Here is a 24,871-nt window from a genome sequence, read left to right as displayed (position 1 = left end):
TCACATTCTCTTCAGTGGATCTCTCTTCACCTCTACCTTGCCCAAGTCAAATGTAACCCTTTAAATGACCTGCTAGTTTCTTCACTTGGTTTATTTAATGTAGATTTGCATATTTGTGCTTCCAGTGATGAGGTGTGTGATATGCCTCTGCTGGAAGCAACTGGCTAATAACTGCGTCCCCTGAAACAGTGCAGCCACCCTGCCCCTTTCATTTGTATTCTGCAGATGCCTCGTGTTCGCTTTCCTCCTCACTGCCTATGCTGTAGTGATCAGTATTAACAATAGCATTTCTGTCCCACTTGAAATTTTCTGTACCATTGGAGATGAGGTAGAGCCAGTGACTTAACCACAACAGCAGGTATTTCCAGTGTTTGGATTTTTTAAAATACATACATATTCAGGAACACTATCCATTTATGAAATGATGTAATGAAAATATTATGGTGAAGACAAGCTCATTGGACAAATAGAAATGGCTATGAAAATCTCATTTTCAACACTTTTGAAATGCTGTTGTGTATGATGGTTACCAAGAATAAATACAACAGAGACCATAGACATGAAAAGTCATGTTTCTATGACTAAATGTTAGCCACTTTGGACAAATTGGATATTAAGTATAGCTGATTCTTCTCAGTACCTCCTTCATCCTCCATTCAAGTGGACTAACCTAAATAAATAAATAAATAAATAAATAAATAAATAAATAAATAAATAAATAAAAAACTGCACCTACTTGTGCCAGTAAATTTTCACAGAAGGAAAGATCATAACTGTAAAATTTTCCTGTGATTTCTTATAGCTTTAATACCTATGCTTTTCTTATAATATACACAAAGAGTGAGTATGATTCTCTGGACAATTTCTGATGACCTGCATTGATTAAACATGTGTCACTTTAACTCATTTGAAAACAGGCACTTTTTCAGCATACTACAAATTCAGAACAGAGCAGAGACAAGCTTATTTTACTAACTCTATTCACAGAACATTCAGGGGAAGGGAGGAGTTAATTCTGTAGAGATTGAATTCCCTTTACATTTTACCAATTCCTTCTCTCAACTCAAGCTTTCACATACTGCTTATACTAAAAGCATTCATAAGGGACAGAATACGGAAAGTGTAACTTAATTTTTGAAATGTTGCTTTTAACCTGTCACCCCAGTTCCCATATATGACTATATTAAATGTTAAATAATGATCACTTTTTAACAGAACATGTGATATATCAAATATTTGGTTTTCCAAACTAATAGGAGGTGTTTTTATCTTCTAATGAAGTTTTTCAGCCATACAATACTCAGTAAAAAAAAAGTTCAAATTTCCAGTACCAAGAAAACCCTCATTAAAAATGAATTTTAACATAAGACTCAAAACAAGATCAAACAGTTGACCGTGACATTTGCTAGAGTTTTGGTGATCATAGGCCTTTCCCAATTACTAATGAAGTATTCTCTTGAAGTAAACACATAGAAAGAAATATAATTTGTATGATACAATCAAAACTACCTTAGGAATAAATGTGACTTAAAAAATATATTTATTTATTTATTTGCAAGTAGATAGACAGACAGAGAGATAATGGGCACAACAGGGCATGTAGCCACTGCAAAGGAACTCTAGATGTTTGCATCACATTATGCATCTGGTTTATGTGAGGTACTGAGGAATTGAACCTAGGTCCTTAGGCTTTGCAGGTAAGTGTCTTAATCACTAAGCCAAGAAATCTGAAATTTATTTTTAGATTTGGTTTTCTAATTTGTCTTGGTACTCAGGAGAAATGATTAACCAATTTATTTTGAAATTCTTCATTAAGTAATTTCCTGTAAAGATGACACCTATGTCCAGGGGCAGCACATACATTTGGGAAGTTCCTCTAATCACAATACTATTGGGCTGGAGAGATGACGTAGCCATTAGGCTGATTGCTTACAGAATCTGCTAGCTCAGGTTTAATTCCCCAGTACCTACCTTAAGACAGATCCACAAAGTGGTAAATGCATCTGGAGTTTATCTGCAGTGGTAAGAGGCCCTGGCATGCCCATTCTCTCTGTCTGTCTCTCTTCTCTTTATACTTGCCAACAGTTGCATAAAAGCATTTTTTAAAATGACTCTATAAGAAGAAGTAAGTGTGTTTGATCAAGTCCTCCATAACTTTGCATCCAAATTATTCATTAAATCTTTTAAGTACATCTAAAACATATTCTGTCCTTACATTCTTTTATCCAAAAGCGCATCAAGTGTCTTTATCTGCTGCTCAGAAAGATGTAGGGTATTTATGACCCAGGAAATTACTTGGGATTTAATTCAGAAATAAGAACAATAATTTTTTGTCAAAGTATTTATTATCATCCCAACTTCTTTCTTAGTAACAAAATAGAGATGACCATTGACAATATAAACCTTAATTTTACATATATGCATGAAACTTTCCCATGGAGAAATACTTTGAATACTATCTTCTGCGACTGTATAGGTCTTAACTGGAAAAAAAAAAAAAAAAGTTACCTAACCTGTTGCTAAGTTGAAAGTGCTGTTTCTCTAGAAAATCAAGCACAACACCCAGAAAATTGCCACTCTTAGTAATCCATCTCAACATGGATTGGGGTAAGGTTAAAAGCTTATTTGACAGCAAGGAACACAATAGCATCACCATATTAGGCACTTGTTCAAATTTGACATGGTGGCAGCAGTTACATTTGAAAACGTGAAATGTTAGCAAATACTCAGTTGAAAATAGAATTAATCATGTATCATAATTTATTATGTTACTGAGAGTTAGATAGTAATTCAAAAAATAGAATGCTTACTGGCAAATAAAGGGAATATTTTACTTACTACAATTCAATGTTAAAAGTTCAATATAATATTTCTGACATTTTTTAACACATTGGAACAAACTCAGTGCCTGTGTTGTCAAAGGCAGTAGGGCTAATCAGGCCAGGCCTTCAGCCACAGATTCCGAGAAGTCGTAACATTGGGAGGAGGGGATCACAAGCCACATCTGACTTGTAGTAGGATCTTCTGAGGTGCTGCAAAGTTCCACACAGGTGTACACTTACCTTGCTTCTACCGCAGTTGAGAAAAAGACCAGCTCAATCACTTCATAGGTGACTAGGATATATATATACATATATATATATGTATATATATATATATGTATATATGTACATGTATATGTATGTATTAATAAAGGGGCTGGAGAGATGGCTCAGCAGTTAAGGATTAAGACACTTGCTCACAAAGCCTGATGGCTCATGTTTGATGTCCCATTACCCATGTACAGCCAGATGCACAAAGTAATGCATGCACCTGAAGATTGTTTGCAGTAGTAAGAATCCCTGGTGTGCCAGTTTCTCTCTCTCTTCTCCATTTTTCTCTCTCCTTGAAAACAAACACCATATATATATATATATACATATATATATATATACATATATATATATATGTATATATATATATATATATGTTATATATATATGCATGTATTTTAGTATTTTCTGGTGTGTAAGTTTTCTTCTTTTTTAAAAGTCATGTCAAAATATTCATAGCTGAAATTTTCTACAATTTCAAATCTCAATCAATTAGTTATGACTATTTTTACATTTTAAATTAAACAGAATCTAGAAAAAGCAGATGTTAAATTTAAACAGAGTTGACTTTAAATAATCTGAAAAAATTATGACAATTATAAAATTTATAGAGAAGAACATAAATAATTGTGTTAAAGTTATAAAAATGAGTGTTTGTAAATATGTGGTTGTGCTATCAAATTCTAAATATCAACCTTGACTTAAGAAATTTGTCCTACAAATGCAATAATAATGTTCTGGCTTTGTGGTTTAAGGGCTAGCTGGAATAATTTTTATTACACATGAAATCAGTTGTGACTCTTTTTTTATTAGAATTTACTTAAGCGTCCTATATTTCCTGAAGCATATCACATAATTCCAACATTAGACCTTTCACAGTTAAAATGGGTATGCTTCTAAATTTGTTTTTGCCTTTTTTTTGTTTTAATAAAAGTAAACTACAACTCTTTAATACATGTAACACTATATTAATGAAAATGGTGAAATTATATAGTAATAAGTGATATTTGGATTGAATAATTCACTGCTGGAATCCTCTACATAATCCCCTGGTGGCATGAATTTCCTTGCAGAATGACATCTATAGACAGTAATCCATGGAAGACAGACAGGCCTCTTGTCACTGGTAGCTTTAATCCACTGCCCAGAGCAGGAAGAGTGCTCAGGATAACAAAGATGAGAATCAGTAAAATCAACATAGCTTTCGGATTTTAGTTTCTTCACAATGCTAACTAATCAATAGGCAAAGTAGAAATGGGCAAATACAATAAGATTTGTTTGACAAATCAATCTAGCGTAATAGAGCATCCTTCTTCCCCTCCCCCTTCTCCCCTCAAATCCTTTTCCTAAATCCTCTTCTCCCACTTCCATTCATGCACACCAAGAGAGCGCTGAGGAGGGGGATGGGAGGAAGACAGGACTACTTTCCTTCTAGTTTGTAGACAATGAGAAAGAGGTAATACTAATGCTTAAATAACTTTGTGGTAACTTGCAGTAAGTGCTTATGTTTTTAATGTGAGACTTACCCTCTCTAAACTGCCAAGAAATTTTTATTGAAATGGAGTTCTCTGCTAAATTTCAAGTGTTTAGAGGCAGTGGTAGGGAAGGTATTGCAGAGAAAGTTGGGCAGAAAGATAAAGAAAGTTCTCTCTTATGAACTTTTATAGGATTCCTCCCCCAAATCCTATAATGTTATTAGCTTTGAAGAAGGGTGAGAGAAAATTGAAAGAGAAAATGTAAACTACAGACACCATGCCTGTTCCATGTACAATCGACAGTGTTCTGTACTATTCTGAATGCATTCATGTGTCCCAGAGAAAATTTAGTTAGCTCATGGAGACACAGCAATCTTTTGTTTTAGCTTTGGTCCTTGGCACTCAGTAGGGACTTTTGTGAACTTTGTCATAGTCCCCTGCCCTTCAAACAAAACTTGCAAGTGATTTTAATTAATGAGAGGCAATGTACTGCATATGTAAGCCAGAGCATTCCAGAAGCTGGGAAATCATAGATGTTTTTACATTCTGAGTATCCTTTTGAGAATCACCCGTTGTAATTTATAATTCTCGATGGATCTGTATTTGTCTTGAACCGGTTGTTGAAATGGGGTTTCCTAGGAATTTCTTCCCTGTACTTGCAGTGGGGCAGGGGAAGAGGGTGGCTGAATCTAAGGGCCCTATGGGGAGGGGGAATGATCTCTAACAAGGCTTTAAAACCCCCTGCGGTTAAAGTTACACTGATGAGAGTGCAGTGGGGGGGGGAGAAGAGAGAAGAGAGAGTGTGTGTGTACATATAAGGCATAACTTCAACAGGATTTTATAATGAGCATGGATTGCAAATTCTGTAGGTAGCAGAATTCGGGTTGTTTTTCTTTTTCTTTTTTTTTTTTTTTAAATCAAAATTGCACCTTAAAATGGCTATAAAACAACGTTTGCCTTGGGAAGTAAATTTATAGCTCCATGCCTTTCACAAGCATGCGAGAGGGCTCTGCTCCGGCTCTAGTCTCTGAGAGATGTTTTTTGCATGTGTTCTGTGACAGGAGGGAGCGGAGTGGGTTGAGCTTGCTGTTCTCCCATTGTCAGCGAGCCTAGTGAGTGTTGGGGAAAACCTGTCTGTAGGATCCTGTGTCATCGCTCCCTGCATGTGCACAGGAAAAGTCCGCTCTGCTCTGGGCTCTCTGCTCTTTTTCTCTGTTTCCCTTTCATTCGGCTTCCCAGAGCCAGAGCCGCATGAGGCAGCGACGGAGCCGGATCAGAGTCAGCCACCGGCTATCAGAGGAGCCCAGATAAAAGCTTCTTATGCACCGCCGCTGCGGCCCTTGTTATTTTTTTAATTATTATTTTTATCTGCTGCTTCTTTCTTCTAATACCTTCCACACAATAGTTGTGCCTCATTATCCGGTGCCTGGCTCGGTGTTTTTCCCCTTAGAGGGTTTGAAGTTTCTGTGCTTCAGTGACTGCTACGGAAGAAGAGGTATGAGTGTGGCCATGAGGTCTTGATGGCCTGCGTTTGTGAATGAAACTGACCTAAGTCACCTGTTACCTCCAGTTTCCAGATTGTTTGAACTTCTCTGGCCGCACAATCCAGGAAGGCTGAAGCCAGCGGCGCAGGGACCAAGGCGCCTGCAGCATGGGCTGGATCCCTGGGATTGTCTGCCTTTTCTGGGGAGTAGTACTAACGGCAAAAGCAAACTATCAAAATGGGAAGAACAATGTGCCAAGGCTGAAATTATCCTACAAAGGTAAATCTGTTCGTTTTTTTTTTTTTTCTTTCTTTCTTTCTGTGATTTGGCTCCTTAATCATGCCCTCCCCCTCTTCGTTCCTTGAACTCCTCCCAACCCAAACTATTGAACCTTTAGTTTAACCTGGAAAATCTATGTGATTTGGTGTAAATTTCTGAGGTGGTTTAAACACTTTTCCTTTTAAATAAGCGTGCCTTCTGTTTGATATGTGACAATTTAGATGGAAACAAAGAACATTTAATCACACTGAACTGCATGCCCAGCACATGCTGATCTGTGTATCTTATGATCATGAGTCTGTTCTATTAATTTTTGTCTTTAATTCAATTAAAATATTTTGATTATTAATGCAAAAGTGGTTTTCTTATAGATGTGCATACCTCCCTGGCAACGGTTGTTATAAAGAATTGTGTTTTCTGAGTTTTAGGCACTAAATGGTTAACTATCATCATGAATATTCAGTTTGTTCAAACCTGACAATCAGATGCTTAACATAAGCAGTAGATCATGGTTTGCCAAGAGAACATAAACTGGAGAGAACAGACTAGTTCTTCCACAGTGCTATGATTGTTAAAACACTGGGTATTTGACTAATTGGTGTAAAACTAGCCTCCGTACCATACTGTTATTTAATTCCTATGTGCTTTAGTGAGAATTAAAGAGATGTTATTCTCTAGCTGTATAGGTATTTATATGAATTTCTTTTTGAGAAGTGTAAATATAAGACAAAAAGCAGCTCTATCATATGATACTTTTATTTACTTACAGCTTGATACATATGTTTGTATTTAAATGAGAAATTTTAATAAAATTTGATTGGATAGATATAGATAGATGTGTGAATTAATGGTAAAATAATTTCTGAACTTTTAGTAGCAGAAATATTTATATAACTCAGGTGATATTAAAGGGAATTAAAGATTAAACTGTTTTAACTAAAGTAGTTTAACTCCCTAAGGCATTGATTTCTTATGATTCTCAGATTTCTAGAATGGGAATATGGGGCATTAAAAAGCTTCCAATTATGCTATATGTTTAGCCTATGAGGGAAGAGGCTGCAATATGTGTGTAGCTGTATCACTTTTGTACATCACAGTTATAACAGAGAATATTTTTACATTTTCACATGATGGAAAATTTCTCCTGAATATGTTAGTGTGAAAAGATATATCAAATAAGAAAGGTAATTTTCACACTTTTGAAGAGAAAATTAAACACCTATTAATTGTGTTTATTGCAACTTCACATTCATTGGATAAAATGTATTGAATTAGAAAATGATTGTTAGTATTATATTTTCTTCAGTGTCTAATTAGTAATACATTTTAGGCATTGATAATTACATTTCATTATATAATACACTTAAAGTTGATAATGCATCTAATGGTATTCATGAAATCTCTGCCATTATTCTATGTAATGATCACCTATAACATTTTACATAGAATATAATGTTTGGAAATCTATGTTTCAATCAGTCTTTACTTTTTATTTTCACTCCTTGAGAATATACAATCAAAATGTCCTTAGGTTGGTAGCCCACTTTATTTGAGTTTACACTTGATAAGTGTAGTATAAGTAAGTTTTAGTCACCACTTTAGTTTATTAAAGATATGAATGGATAGATATTATAATTTTAGATTAACAAACTATAAACAATGAGGTACATTTTAACGTTTTACTTACTTACAATGGAATCTATAGTAATTAAGTTTTAATATAAAATAAAAAATGAGAGTTATGCTAGGTTATTTTGCAAGCATTCCATTTCCATAGTAATCGATCAGTTTCCATTGTGAAGGAGGCACCTGTACTTTCTTATAAATTCAAATGATGTATATGGAATTTCATTGAAACACTATTTTGTTTCATATATATATATATATATATATATATATATATATATATATATATATGATCTTTTAAACTTGTGTGATTAAGGAAGGACTATATTAACACGATGAATATACTTGTCACTTCTCTTTAAGCATTCTTTTCTAAAGCTATGCCAATCACCAGGATTATTCTGATTGCCTTTAAATCAAAAATTGCTCCATAATTCTATGAAATTCTATGGAATTTCCTATGTCAAGCGCTTAGCAGTCTGGTAATATAGACTGTAAAGTGGACAACAGGAAGAAGAAAAGGAAAGGTGTCAGTAGGCTTTATTCTGTGATTTCTTCTTCTGTTCTGTCTTTACGTTCTCTTTACATGCACACTTGTCTTGCCAAAGGAAATGCATGGTAGCTAGGATTTTGTTTCTGAACTATATAACAGAAAAATTTTAAAGCTACCTCCTTTCCTCCTTAATTAGATGTCAAACACAGTTAAAGCATCTACTGTGGGGCTCTTTAAGACACTGCAGCATGACTCATGAAGAGTTAAGTTCCTGCCAACCTTAATTTCCCATGGTCACTTGTCTTCAAAGATCCACCATTAACTCTCTCATTGCCCAGATTCCAAGATGAATTTTCAGGCCATCACCCAGGCTTGGTTTGCATTTTTCATCCTGCCAGTAGGAAAAGAAAGAGAGTGGAGATGTGAAATAAGAAAGAAAAAGAAGCCAAAGTCAGAAGTGAGTCTGTGTAATGCTTGTGCATGCACACACACCTCAGAAGATAGCTCTTACTTTCTAGGAAACAGGACTTGAGTAGCTGTGTTCAGGACCATCTGGAGAAGTGATAATATTAGAAAATGGGGTATGCTGGCTTTTCCTCTGAACCAATCTGATTTAGAATTCTTGTGGGGGAAGAAAATGTGAGAACTCTGTAAATCTCAGCAGTCACATAGCAGTCACATCCTCAGGAAACCTTCACTCACACAACCCTTTCACCTTCATTGAAGGTGTGCAATAAAGTGAAAGGTTAAAATGCTTCCTTCTAAGATTGGTACATAAAAATTTATTTGCTAAATAAATAATAGTAACATTTAAATTTTCTTACAAAATACTAGAAAACCATATAATTATTCATTTAGGATGTCTGGCACAATGTCTTCAGAGAAACCTGTGTGAATCACAAGGAAAAATACAGGTTTGGGGTTTGAAATCCATGACAAATTTTGCATCACTTACTGTAATGTGTCCCCTCCAAACCACCACCCAGGACATTGTGCTTCAGGTTTAGTAGAAATCAAAGACACATGCAGGTCTCAGTGTGATGGTGTCCTGTAAATCCAAAGGTTAAGTCAATGATTGTAACCTTACCTTCATAGGGAGGACTTAGCAAATAGCACTTAAGTAAAGGGCAGACATTTTAAAGCATTTATTTTTATACTAGCTCAATTTTTTTTTCCTCTTTCTCTAAGGAAGTTGTTTAATTTCCATAAAAATAAAATGCAAGTTAAATCAAAATTCTAGTAGATACCTTTCTGATTATAGATGTTTTTATTTAATTAAAAACTCTAGGTAATTTTTTTAAAAGATGACTTATGTATATTTTTGACAAAATACAATGCTTTAAAAATGATTGAATATGATTAATAGTTTATAAAACTTTATATATTTTTTCAGAATTTTTTATCTTTTAATCAAAGAAAAGTTGATATATAAATATGATATATATATATCACTATATGTAAGTCTACATATATGTATGTATTTTATCATAAATTAACTATTAATCTTGATATTAAATTTGTAGTTAAGTTTCAGATATCAAAACATGTGAATATAGTAAATTTCTTTACAAATAAAGTTATAGTCTAACATTGCATTTGTGTTATAAAGCATATGTAAAGTAGGGTGGATACAACTGTCTGAATAATATGAAACTATTTTACTGATATCTTAAATACACACATAAGAGTATAGATGAAATTTGCCTTAAACTAAAACAAAATGCCTCACAGCTGCACTGGATCATTTCTGTGAGTGGCAAGAAGGAAACAGAGCACAGACACACACACTGACACACCCACACATCCCCACACATGTGTGCACACAGCAGCAAAGTTAGGGATCCTTTTTAGAACTTTTCTCCAATATATAGTGCAGATTTGGTACCAGGTTTTTGACTTACTGATTCTTATTTATCCTATTTTCTTTTGAGCTTTTAACAACTTTAAAATAACATTTTGTTTGTGACACCTTGAAATTAACCATAATGAAGAATAGAAATTTTTCATCAATTAAAGAAATATGACTTGTCAAAGTTAAGAAAGAAGAACATAATATAAAACCATCACACACCTTGTGATTCAGCTCTGGCCATGTCAGATTAGGGATAGTGAAAGTCTCTAATATGGGGCTCTTCTACTAAAACTGTCAACCAGATTGACCTTTTAAATAATAATGCATACAGTATTGACTTTGACAAATATGATAGAAATGATACCACAAAACCATTCTATACAACCCTCTACCCACCAATTTTTCATCACAAATTCTAACTACAGAATTTACAATGACAATTTTTGAGATTATTTTTCCTTTTACATGAATGATTTATAAAACCCTATCAATTATAAACTATATGAAATACCTAGTTACTTAATGAATTATATAGACATAAAAGTTGGTAGTATCTAATTCTCATTTATATATTTTTTGACCACATATAAATAAGACAATGTGATTAACTATCCATTGTGAATTGTGGTTAATTATATTTAAAATATCTCTTAAAGGATCACTGAGATTAAAGGGCTTCTTCAGTAATAAATAAATTTAACAAAAATTTGAATTTTAATTATGTACAAGTAATTAGAATTGTATTTATTTATAATTAATGTCCCTTTTGACAAAAATAAATTTTAATGTGTTAGTTTTAAATAATTTCCTTACTATAAATATATAATGATATCATAAGTTAAATTTCCCTCACATTTCCAGATGTGTGCTTTAAGAAACATGCAATTTAAAGTTATGAATTTAAGGTGTCTATGAGAAATGTTATGTTTCTCCAAAGTTTCTCAGTTAAATTGCAACCACACATTTATGCCTCATCCTTCAGTAAAGGTCAAAATGTCACAGCCTTGAAGGATTTTTAAATCCAATCTCACGAGCATTGTAAATACAGTTTCCATTCTGATTTGTCAAAATCTTCTAAACTGATCAATATGGAAATAAATTTTGGTTTTGTCATTATCTAACACTTATCATTTATAAAATAAAAATAATGTCTTAGCAGTTACATATTTACCTAATTATACTTATCAAAACTTCATGAAAAGAAATCAATAATCAAATGTCTTAATCTTGTGTAATTGTATGAAAAAAATCTCCAAAGCAGCATGAAACTAAGTTTAATGCCTGTGTTAGAATTTGCTTGAAGCAGCATTTGTAACAATACATTAGAAGAGTGTGAATCTTGGTGGCCCTTACCCCTTCTTGATTTGTAGGGTGCTAGTTAAAGGAATTGCCATTATTTGCAGTTCTATGCTGCTACAATAGGTGGCAGCAGCAATTTGTAACAGCTCATTCATTTGGAAATGGGCAGGTTGCAAACTTGGAAAGACTAGAACAAGAGTTATGGGATGCAACATGAACAGTACAAAAACATTGGTTGAGATGGAATTTACTGAGGATTTGAATATGCTCCTTAGGGTGAAATCATTAGTACATTTTAAGATTGCAAAAGTAGTAGGTATAAGTAAGAAGCAAGTGCATTTTAATGTAAATTTTATTTTATTTGTGAAATTGATCTGTGAAACATAAACATACAGTAAAATAATGACACCAAGTAGAATAGACGTGTGTATACAACTTATTATACATGTACATGTTTCATGAATCATAAAGTGTGCTAAATAAGGAAGAAGTTAGCTTTCCTGCAGGACATGATTACCCATGATTTGTAACTGGAGAGTAGCAAGCTGAGAAGATAACACAATGCTTAAAAAATTACATTTGGTATATTTTCAAGTTCATGACTTCTTTAACATTTTAGTGTGTTTTCAACTATTGTTATAATTAAACATATTGAAGAATCAATAAATTCTGTCTAATACAAATAAGTCTGAATGTCTCCAGCTACTATCTCCTTCTATTGCCAAGACATAAACATCTGTACAAATAAGGAATTCACACGCTATTTCTAAACAGTAACAAAGCTGGTCTCTGTCAAACCAAGGATAAGAAATTATACAATTTATACTTGAACTAGGGAATGAAGATAAGCAAAAATAAAATTCTGTTGATAAATATGAGGAATGACTTGGTCTTAGAATTTTCTGGAAACCTAGGTTACAAGTTAGAGGGACCACAAATTCAAGGATCCTTGTCATCTGAGTCACTAAACCTACATTGCTTCACTAAACCTACATTGCTAGGTTCCCATGTTTGGAAAATTGTAGCATGGGAAGCAATGTTGACAAAATTTTCTAGTAAATCAATGTGTAGCTGAAATCATAAATATGTCTCTAGATGAAATAGAACATAGCTTACTGGAATCTTCATTAGCAATCTAAGGAAAAGAATGATTCTGGCTAAATCAAATGAGTGAAAGTCATTGTTCGAATCCTATGGTTATGCCAGACTGTGAGGTTTGCATAAATGGACAGCATTATTTTGTATCTGCTCAGTGGTTTCCAAACTCACTGTTTGTTGACTGGCCTTATTTGCATTGCTATCCAAATGTGCCTCTTGAATACGTAAAAAATATGAATTGAGAACCAATGAAGGATCAGTGCCCTGGACACTCAGATAGTATACTGTGAAGCGAGTTGCAAAGATACAGGAAAGCACCAGGCATGGGCACACAGGATTGGGACTGAAGCAAATCAAAGAATTCTGTCACTCCTTTGGAAAAATACTTTGGTTTTCCTTATTCTCTTCCAGTACATACAAACAGAAAAGAAACTACTCTAAAAGCATGTAGTGACTAAGAAAAAAAACATGGCTCTTTCTTACCATCCCTTTGTGGAGAATGATTCAGTTGTACTAAATGAGGTTGGAATTATAAGCATAGAATAGTTAAAGGGGTTATGTTTTATTTGCCATACTTTGAGCAGCAAACTGGCTTTGTTCTGATAGTTAACTGAGACAAAGCATCTCAGAAACTGCCCTACTTCCTCTCATGTTCATCCAAAGCATTGTTTGCTGAGTACCATTGTTGCCTCTTTGCTAGTCCCTTTTTTTAATGTATTGTTTTATTGATTTGTGGTAGCTTGATATTGTAGAGTGGGCTTGTGTTTGGGTATTGTTCTGACTTGATTTGTGAGAGAGAAGAGAAGAGTGGGGAAGAGAAGAAGAGAAAAGAATGAGCACCCCAAGTCATTGCAAATGAACTCTAGACACATGCAACATTTTCAGCATCTGTCTTTACATGGATACTGGGGCATTGAACCTGGGCTGTCAAACTTTGCAAGCAAGTAGCTTTAGCCTCTGAACTATTTCTGTAGCACCCAATTATCCTCTTTACTCCCTTTTCTTGGTGTGCTTTGGCCACTGAACTCCACACAACTCAAGCATCAGCCATTTCTTCTGATCTTCTATATTCTCAGAAGTGAATGTGATAGAAAATGGCCACAGTGAACTTTACTGAAGTATAAATATACAATATACTGAATCTTTTGTGTGACACTCTAATTTCAAATAATTGAGAAGATTGGCTACTTAAGAGCTCTACAGATTGGCATTTGGAATATAAATGAATTTACAAAATTTGATGGACAATTTTTAAAATATGTCATTATTCTTAGGACAAGGTGAAACTACCAAGAAAGTAGCACAGGTCAGCTACAAAGAGCATGTTTGTGAGCAAATGATAGCTAGAGAGCACTATGTACTCAGACAAAGCCAGAATAAACCTACTCACACCAGAGGCCAAATCTAAGCCATTAAAATTGTACATGGCTTGTCATAATATACACTATAAATTTTAAGCATTTTTCTTTAAAACTTGAAGTCTCAAAGGAATAACATGCTGTGTTATCATCCTTTGTAAGTCAATTTAAATTAAATACATCCTCACCAGATCTGCACACTTTGTTTATAAAAATAAGCTATTAAATATTTTTGTTGCATTCCCTATATCAGATACACACACAGAGCCATATAAATTTTCTGTCATATTTCTGCATGCATCAGTACATTCTTGGATGAAGAAAGTAAAATTTCAATAGATGCAGAAGAAAATGGTATCACATCAACCAAAATACTTTAGCAGGCTTTTAAGACAGGATCAGGGTATGAAAAAGGATATCTTGAATGATCAGAAAACAAAAGCAGGGATAGTAGTGAGTGACATTAAAACCACTTCTATATGATTGTGTTTTCTTTTTAGGAAAAAAGTGACAGATTCTATATGACTTATAGCTTAAAAATTGTATGTAATGTATAACTTTAAGAAACAACATAGTAGGTAGGTTCTTAATAGAATTAATATGTTGTTATATTAGTTTGTTTGAAAGTAAAATCAAGATGGACAAGTGGCACATACATATGTCTTTTCTACAGTGGTTAGAGTCCCTTTGGTTTATCAATCTTTGGATATCTTCCAACTGTATAAGTGAGACTTCTTTTTAACCATAGGGCAGGGGGAATGTTGAGTTTGATTATCCAATGTAGAAAATGCTACTACTATTATTCCTTAAGGATACTTGTATTTCAAATGCTGGTTTCATCTTGTCAATAAGTTATAAGTAGAGCACTTCCTATTTAACAAGTACATTTCTTTTAACATGAAGACACAGATGGCATTCCCATTATGAGTATTGAGAATTAAAATATTAATTTAGCTGTGTGTCTGCAAATGTAAAAATCATACATGGTGCACAGTTTTTAGAAGGAAGAATTCCACGTGGGCCACATGCTAGCCCAGGCTTAAATGGGAATCACTCTATGGTCTGGACTGGCCCCAAATTCATTGAGATCTTTCTATCTCAAACGCCTTGTCCTGGGATTAAAGTGATACATACCACACCAAGCCTATTATTCATATTTTAACACACATATTATTTTATAATCATTTGGATTGTTTTTCTAACTCCCCTGAGAAACAATAACCTGCTGACAAAATCTTGGAAAATTTCATATTATAAATATGCATGAAAATTTCATACTAAAAATATGCATGGCTGTAAGTTCATTGTATCTTGTAACATAAAAAAGTGCTTATGGAATTCTTTCTACTTCCAAAATTGTATATAGATGAAGAAATGCACATTTGATAGGTTCATATTTAGTATATGTATATATATATGCAATATATATGTATATGTGTAATGGGAGTTTGGGGCTTCTTACCAGTATACCAATATGCCAAAATACCAATAAATTTAGGTACCCCTAGATCCCAAAAAGCTATAGACTGGAGCACAAGACTTACCTAGATTTCCTTATATTAAAAGAAGGAAAAAGAAATGAAGGTACAGAAAACTCTTGCCATGTAGAAGGCAGGAGAGGGTAGAGAACCCATGTGAGAGAAGTGGTTCCTCCTATCTCAGCCCCCAGATGTACTGAGTAAAGGGGCCTTACCAGAGAAGGGACCTGGCATTTCAAGATAGGTAAACACTTACAAAAGAGGACTGATTACCTGGTAAGCATTTGTTTATAATCTTATTGTGGTGGGCTTTGCCCTCAGATGTAAGTGAGTCTGGGAGAAAGCTGACTGTTATGGACTCTTGGGACTGGCTCAGAAAGAGACCAGCATACCTGAGTAGTAGGTAAGAGAGAGCTGATTAGATGAGCTGGGATCAAAAACCGAACTCTGATTCTGCTGAAACAGACAGGCTCACTGTTCAGAAAGGCTCACTGTTCTCTCTTTGGGCCCTCTCCTTACTGGCTACCTAATTATAAAGCTACAATATGTTTGTGTGTGTGTGTGTGTGTGTGTGTGTGTGTGTGTGTGTGTGACATTTAACATAAATATCACAAAATTTTACAACATTTTATTTTGTAATTGTGAAACATGGGATACCAATCATGAGAGTACATGGTGGATCAGTGGTCCTGACAGAAACATAGGCTGTTATTTTCTTTTCCTTGCTATTTATGCTCCTAAACCATTTGCTACTACTTAATACAGTAGCATACCTAGACTCTCTGCTCACTCTTAGGCATTGATGTTCTAAGAAGTTACCAAGATGTACCTTTAAAGTTCTTTCCCTTCAGTATCTTCATTCTTTTGTCTTAAGATCCTGTTCTCTAGTGTTTGGTCTTCACAGGCATGCACAGCATATTCTCATCTCAAGCTTTCCACTCTTAGGGTATAAGATGTAGCCAAAGCACAGAGTCCTCAGTTGCAATCACTTCCTACCTTCCCTGGATAGGACCACAGACTCTACACGCAAAACTACTCTCACAACACACACACAAATGACAAAGGGATACTTTCAGAAAGCACAAATCTCCAAACTGTATCTATATGACATATCTAAGTAAACTGAATTTATTGAGGTCTGTCCTTTTGAGAAAAAATTCTCTTAGTTCTGCTTTGGGAAATAAAAATAGTTTTCAGAACACAAAGGCACAATACTAATGGTAATGAGCTTTTGTATTCCTTTACAGAAGTGATTAGAGATCTTTCATTTTTGGATGATAAAATCTATGGAAAAATCAGAGAAAATAAGATGATTATCAAATGAAATGACACAGCTATGTCAAGTTTTAACTAACTAGTTCTGTTATTACTAATGCCTACCACAAATATTCCCAGTCTCAATTTCCTGTGAATTCTTATCTTTAATTACAAAAATAACAGTATATGCTTATCAAATAAAATTTTAAACCTAAAATAATTTTTACTTTAGAATAAAAATTTTAAATCCAACCATGAGTTTTTTATTTAGCTACTTTCCTAAAATTATTTGACATCACATATTAATTCTTTCAAATTTTCCTTAGTTTATGGCAGAGCATATGTTTGGAATTTGTGCTCGGGCATGCGAGTGGAGATGTTCATGGCGGTGCTTGCATGTTTGAGCATGCATATAAAGTTTAGAAGACAAGCTTGAGTGTTGTTTCTCAGGAATGCTACACTGTTTTTGAGACAAGTTTCCTTACTGACCTGGAACTCACCTAGTCAGGCTAAATTGTCTGCTCAGCAAACCTAAGGGATTCACTTGTCTCTTTCTCCACAAGATTGGAATTACAAGTGTGACACTACACCTGGCTACTTTATGTTGGTTCTGGAATCCAACTTCCATCCTCATCCTTATAAGGCAATCATTTTACTGGCTTAAGTATATTTCCTGTCCACATTTACAGCATTTGATCAGGAATCTTACATACATGTTCTTTATTAAAATATCACGATCCAAGCTGTGCATGGTGGCGCACACCTTTAATCCCAGCACTCTGGAGGCAGAGGTAGGAGGATCACCATCAGTTCAAGGACACCCTTAGAGTACATAGTGAATTCCAGGTCAGCCTAGACTAGAGTGAGACCCTACCTGGGGGGGGGGGGGGGCAGAACTCAGTCTGCCATATTTTATCATGTCTGGCTCTGAGTCTGCAATACTAAGTTGTGTACACACTTGGATCACATTCACCTACAATATCTATCTCACTACTACTATGTTACTCATATTCTAATATATTATTGTATAAATTAGTTTCGTTAAGGATGGAGATAATGGTAAAAATGTTTGTTTTTTTGCCAGATTTATTGCTTTTTCACATATCTAAAATATATTCTTAGAATATGAAAAATGGTAGCATGTATTTCACTAAATTGCATATTCCTTGATAAAATACATTTATCATTACTGAAGTCTAATTCATGTTGTACTTACAGTATCCAAATATCTACTGCTTCTTGATCCTTTAAAAGTTAATGGAGTTCTGAAGTTTGTCTATTTAAGCAAAGCCTTCATGGGGCTGGAGAGATTGCTCAGTGGTTAAGACACTTGCTTGCAAAGGCTGACTGTCTAGGTTAAATTCCCCAATGCCCATGTAGAGCCAGATGCACAAAGTGGCTCATGTGTCTGGAGTTTGTTTGCAGTGGCTGGAGACCCTGGCATGCCTCTTCTGTCTCTCTTTTCTCTATCTCTCTTTGCTTTCAAATAAATAAATAAATAATTTTTTTTAATCACAAGGATTATAACATGGCAATGAAAATATTGAATTAGCTCTTACCCTTCCTAGGTCTGAGGACATAAGCAAGGTATTGAGTTTTTATGTTTTCACCCAAAATATCCTCTTGTCTAATATGGGAAGAATGCTTACCTCCCGGGAGCTTTTATAGGAATAGTGACAATACATGTATCAAATATTCAGTCGATGCTTCATTCATAGAAGAGAATTAACAACCATTAGTCCCTTGAGGCAGATCAACAATTCCATAAATTACAGATCACAGCATTTGCTCCTATCAAGAAATGTTGCATACATGCATTCATCAGCCATAACTTGTTATAAGAATCTGATTTATAGTCATTGTTGTATAGCAAATTAATCCAAGTCAAATAGAGGAAGGAGGTTCTGATTCAGGAAACTAAGTCTGGGAGACTTGTAGGTCATCTAACCACATCCCAAAATTGTATTCATTTGTATCTGAAACATTCCTTCTTGAGGGTAAGGCAGGAAGTTCTAGGAACTCAGGAAGTCAACAAATCTGGTAAAGGGTTTCAAGACCCTGCCCTAAGGCTGTATACCACTGCTGGCAGATAGACACTCAGGTTGAGAATGCTGCAAGTCTTGTAGGGCAGTATGCTCAAGACTCTATGAGCTGCCTGTGCCATCTTCTGTGATTCATCACCTGAAATGGGTTGGGCTTCTTACTGCAGCGGCCTTTGAAAAGTCATCGCTTCTGTAAGCAACCCCTCAACTTGCTCTATAAGTAACCTCAATAAACTCATTGTTGTAATTGTCCTTTGATCTGTCATCTCTGCCCTATCTGGGAGAAGACATGTGTTCAGGTAACCCCAGAGAAAGATTTTGCTATGCAGTAGTAATCCTGTACAGTAGCAATACACATTCTAAATTATACATGTGGATTTGCTTCTATCAAAATCTTGAAATTTTCCAACCTACTCAGTGAACATATGAGGCTTAGTGCAAAGATGGAGTTTTAAGTAAACAGTTGAAGGAAAAAATAGCCAAGTCTAGCAGAACTTTTAGTCTTTTACCTACATTGAAGTAAAGTAAAATGCATTATCACTTGAAACACTTTTATATGTAATTTCAATGGAATATTCATATAGAATGTTAGTGATGTAAATGAAGGAAATCCTTTGTACTAGACTTCTGGCTATGACTAGTTATAGGGCAAGGCTAAGCAAGGAAGAAGGAAGCACCTGCTATTTAAGGAAGCAGTTGGCTAAATTTCATCAACTCTTAAGTTTCATTTCACGTTTTGAACATGAAAGTTGTCAGTGACTTAATATTCAGTAAAATTCACCCAAAAATGACTAACTGTATTAACTCCTATACTGATAACATATCCTTCTGAATGGTGTAATGGTTGCCTGGAATATTATTTTGTTATGGCTTGGTCCATGAGGACACAACATCCTTCATGACAACCTAAGGTAATATTGACTCCACATAGGAGCTAACACAATATATATATATATTTTTTAATGAACCTCTATGTCTGAGTGGAACATTGTAAATAAAAATCTTATAACTTTCATACCCATATGACCCACCTGTGATTGCACACAACACACTTACAGGAAAGAGGAGATGCAGTCACTCAAAAAAAATAAACTGGCAGTCTGCAGACAGGAAATATAATGAAGAGCTCATAGAGAGTGACTTAAAGAGGCTATTGTCTTCTAGAAGACACTTAGAACACAAACTAGGGGATCCAGACTTTAGAAAAAGAGGTTATACTAACTGCATTTGGCTTTTAAAGCACATTTTAGGACAGAATTCCTTTTGAAAACTCTATGCAACAGTGTGAATACATTTCTGAAGTACTCTAGACAAAGAAGAATTTTATTTCATTGCAGCCTTAGGTATATTACAATGCTCATAAACTATTTTCCTTTATGCCAGACATGTGGAAGTAATCAGTGTATGTAAATGATATGTGAAGGTGAGGTACAGCTTTAACTTAAGAAGTTAGACTGTCTATAGATCTAAACTTTAACCACATAATAATTCTTCCTTTTCATAGTAACTTGTATGTAAAAAATAATCAGTGGTAAATTTGTAAAGCTACTATTGTTTTCTTAGTAAAGACTTATAAATGTAAACTATGGTGTTAGTGATGTTATATTATTTTGAGGATGACTCACAGACAACTGTTTTTCTTTAAATAATTGTCAAAATGTCAGTAACTGATTTTGGACATAATTACATCATTCTATCTCTGAAAATCTACTTTCACCAAAGATTGTTTTCAACATGTACTTCATTTATCTTTTACTAAAATAAATGTCCACCTCCTATCTTCCTTTAGAATGATATTAACTTGGTTTTCCCTTACAGTACATTCTTTCTGCATATATGTGTTTCTAAATATGTTTAATAACATTCCATAAATCTTCAGATGCATCAGAATCAAATATTTTTGAAAAGTAAATAGATATAATACAAATAACCATTTTCCTTTCCTTAAGATCATAACAAAATAACTTTTAGTCTCAATATGATGGTACTGTGCCCTTTTTAAAATAATTTTTTTCAGGTGCTGTATATGAAGCCAGATATTACAATAACACAGACTCTAAGTAATGTACTGGATGTGTACTATAAAAACATTGTCAAACACACACATATACACATGCACACACACGAGAAAGAGAGAGAGAGAGAGAGAGATTAGAATAGGCAAAGAAAGTAAAGCAAAAAAAATGAGGGAGAACATTTAAGCATTATCTTATAATCTTTTCTTCCTTGTATTTTATTTCATTTATTTATTTTTTAGTTCTGTAGATCAAATTTAGGATCTTGTGCCTTCTAGGCAAGTGCTTTGCCACTTAGTTGCATCCCAATCCTCTTAACATTTGAAATGAAGAAAAAACATATGGTAATATTTGATTAGAGTGAAATCAAGTCCATTTTATTACTCTGGTATGGCTCATTAAAAAGACTAAAATTATACAAAGCTGCACTCTTTCTAACATAGTTACATAAAGCAACCAAGAAGTTAATCCTTATGACTGTTTAAGTAAACTTTTTTAGTATTTAAAGAAGATGGCTTTGGTTGAATATACCCTCCTTCATTTAGTAGTTATATTCTGGTGTGTGTTTTGTGTGTATGTATAGTATGTAGTTTGTTTAGTGTGTATGTATGTATATGTGTGTTCACAAGTGTGTGAGCACATGTCTGTATTGTGCATGTGTGTTTGTTGTGGCCAGAGATTGACATAGAATTTCTCCTTCAATTACTCTTTACCCTACACTTTTTTGAGACAGGAACTTTCATTGAACTCAATGAGTTGGCTATACTAACTAACCAGTAATCCCTTGGGATCCTCCTGTCTCCACCTCCCCAGTTGTGGGATTACAGGCACATGCCAGCACACCTAGCGTTTATGTGGCTGCTTTGGATCCAATCTTGAGTCTTCCTGCCTGTCCAGAAATATTTTTTTTTAAATTTCAATTTATGGTTTTTATTAAGTAGAAACTTTGTATGGACACATCATGAGTCAGTACCATCATTTCCATCGTCTCTGCCCCCTACTCTTTTGAGGACCCCCCTCAATATGATTGCTGCTGTTCACCATTGCGTTGTGGATTATGTGATGTGAGAGCAGAAGTTGGTCATTTTGTGTGGTGGACACAACCTCTGGATATTCCCTCCCACCTTGCGGCTCTTGTCATCATCCCACTCCCTCTACTGCAAAATTTCCTGAGCCATGGTGGATTTTTTTTTAATTGCATTTATTTTATTTATTTTTTTAAAATTTGATTTATTAGTTTTCTTTTCAGCAAATACAGGCAGTTTGGTACCATTGTTTAGGCTCATCTATGATCTACCCCCTGACTGAGTTACCTTGCTAATGCATTTAAACTGATAATTTTAAATACAAAATTTTCAAAACTAGAATTAATTTCACAGTCTTAGACAAATGCTAGCTATAATTTTGAGCTTATTTCTTATAATACTGGGAGAAGTGAGGTAAGAGAATTATTAGGAAGTTAGCTGCTAAGTAAAGTAATCAATAAGCATGCTGCCTGTTAAAAATCTAGGACAAAAAATAGTATTTAATTCTCATGTGTGCATGCGCACACATTTGCTTTTGTTATTTTTGTCTAAGTCTGCTTTAGGATTCTGGTGCACCCTCCCTTACTCCAAATATTCCTCTCTGTATTGTTGCACTGTTGCTTTCTCTCCTCTTATTGTTTTTTTCTTCCAGAAGATTTTCCTTTAAAATTTTAAAATCTATGTCAAATAAGTGAATATTTACTAAGTATGATTGTACATTGGTCACGGTAATGATGACTAGAACTAGATATAGAACAAAACACATGGAATCAATCTCTTTTCTCCCGAACTTTATAACATAGTGCTAGGGAAACACACTACATCATAATAAAGCAAATTGTTCTGTCACTCAGATGTGAAAGAAAACATGATGAAGCTTAGAGGTGACAACAACATCTTAATTATGCTACAGTATATGACTGAGCATAAGAAAATAGGTTTTATGAGTACTGAAAATTAGCTGGGTTTATTAGAACATATAATTTATGAGAACAAATTGGGAAAGAATTTCTAGGAGAAGCATATTGTCTGGAGTTATGAGGCACTAATGTCTACACTATACATGGCAAGCAGCAAATTAATTTCAACTTATATTAATTTTACCAAGCAGCAGACCATAAAAGATGGGATAGAACTCAAGAATCAATCCGCTCAGACCCCCATCAATGGCTCTTCATAACCCTTGATCATTTCTCTAAAATATACTAAGATAATATTCAGAGAAATACGATGTAGCTTGTGAAATTTTCATACATGAATATGGTATACTCTATCTAAAAGGGATTATATTCAATGGGAAAGGCATAGAACAAATTTGAAAAGAATAACATCCTAATGAGGAACTTTGAGAATTCAGAATACTGAGATACTACAGTTGGAAGAAGGATCAGAAAAGTGTGAAAAGAGCATTTGGGATGAGATCACAGACCTTAGTGGAACGCTAAGGAAATAAAAGATGGAGGACATTCTAGATGAAGAAAATACAATAAATAGAAAGCTGGAGAGAAAGAACCAAGGGTATCTCATGACATATTTAATATTTTTCTTTAATTAGGCATGTTTACAAAAATTTTACCAGATTAGCTGTGGTACTAATTTTATAACCATGGACAAATAACTTGACTTCCCAGGATAAATAATAGATACTGCAGAAGATATACTCAGTAAATGTGGCCTTTTCACATTAGGTTTCCACTGGGAATGATTAGATAATTCATTGAAGTTGGTATAACAATTATTGTTCATTGATATATATCAGTGCATTTAGCTGGAAAACATCAAGTCAAGAAAATCAGAATAGCACTATAGTTCAGGAAATGACTTTAGTAATCAGAGAGAGCTGAGCTTAAATCTGACATTTTCTGTGTAACCTGAGCAATAAAATACACTATGTAAAGGAAAAAAGCATAACAACTGTAGGTTGTTGGTTAGATGACACTAGAGCTAGTAACCTTTATATGTATGCAATGAATATATGCAAAAATCTGACTAGTATAGTAAATACTCAGTAAATATTGAACATCTGTTGAAATATAAGAATAGTTTGAAATTTAAGCAATAAAGTTAAAGTAATGAAAATAAAGTAAATAAAATGGAAAGGAAAATAGCTGTTATTTGTAGGAATAAGTTAATAGCTGGAGACTGCAGGAGTAGTATAATAAGGTAAGTCAAGAATTGAGACAATGATGTGAACAATGAGGTAAATACATAAAGTATATTTGAGATTATGAAAACATTATCTTTTGAATTCTTTTTTTTAAAAAAATATTTTATTTATTCATTTGAGAGAGAAAGAAAGAAGCAGATAGAGAGAAGGAAATAGTGGGCACACCAGGGCCTCTAGCCACTGCAAACAAACTCCAAATGGATGTGTCCCCTTGTGCATTATTTGGCTTATGTGCATCCTGGGGAATTGAACCACAGTCCTTAGGCTTTGCAGGCAAACACATTAACAGCTAAGTCATTTCTCCAGCCCCAAACATAATATTTTGTAGCCATATATTTATGTTGTATTAGAGATTTGGTTGATTAGATAATATCCATCATTGTGGTTACATCTAGTAATGTACATACTAATTATTTTGAGCGAATTTATTTTATTTTTATTGTCTTCTGAAAACATTGACAGTGACAAAGACAAGAGTTTTATAACAAAGTGAGTTGAAAAATGACTCCATATTCCTTTAGATCTAGGTCACAAATGGGATGCTTAATATAATGATCTATTCAGAAGACAAGGGGTGAGAGTGCACCATGTCAGAAATACAGACTATAAGGGAAGAAATAGATGTAGTAAGCTGAGATAAATATAAAAAGTTTACTGTAAAATAAATCATAAGTATGTTTCTTTTACACCTCTCATTTATCTAAGGTATTAAATACTCTGACATCCAAAATTATTTTAACTTTGCTATGCAATACTGAGTTGTTGGATAGGAATAAGAAATAAGTGGTATATTTTAAAAAGTGAACATATTTTAATACATAGAACATAATA

The 24,871-nt window shown here is 34.1% G+C and overlaps 1 protein-coding gene across 2 annotated transcripts in view; it reads left to right on the top strand.

The window, feature by feature from the left end:
* Sema3a (semaphorin 3A) overlaps positions 1-24,871 on the top strand; it is a 427,884-nt gene that overhangs the window by 159,597 nt on the left and 243,416 nt on the right. Inside the window, exons 1-2 of one of the 2 annotated variants that reach the window (XM_045160316.1) lie at positions 5,649-6,062; positions 6,138-6,330. In XM_045160316.1, coding sequence (XP_045016251.1) covers positions 6,219-6,330 — 112 coding nt within the window. In that variant the 5' untranslated portion in view covers positions 5,649-6,062; positions 6,138-6,218. Of the gene's footprint in view, positions 1-5,648; positions 6,063-6,137; positions 6,331-24,871 lie in introns of those variants that run through there. The other variant, XM_045160315.1, reaches the window with a different exon arrangement.

The sequence above is a fragment of the Jaculus jaculus genome, chromosome 10, assembly GCF_020740685.1.
Source record: "Jaculus jaculus isolate mJacJac1 chromosome 10, mJacJac1.mat.Y.cur, whole genome shotgun sequence".
NCBI classification, from domain to species: Eukaryota; Metazoa; Chordata; class Mammalia; order Rodentia; family Dipodidae; genus Jaculus; species Jaculus jaculus.
This window is presented reverse-complemented; position numbering and strand designations above follow the sequence as displayed.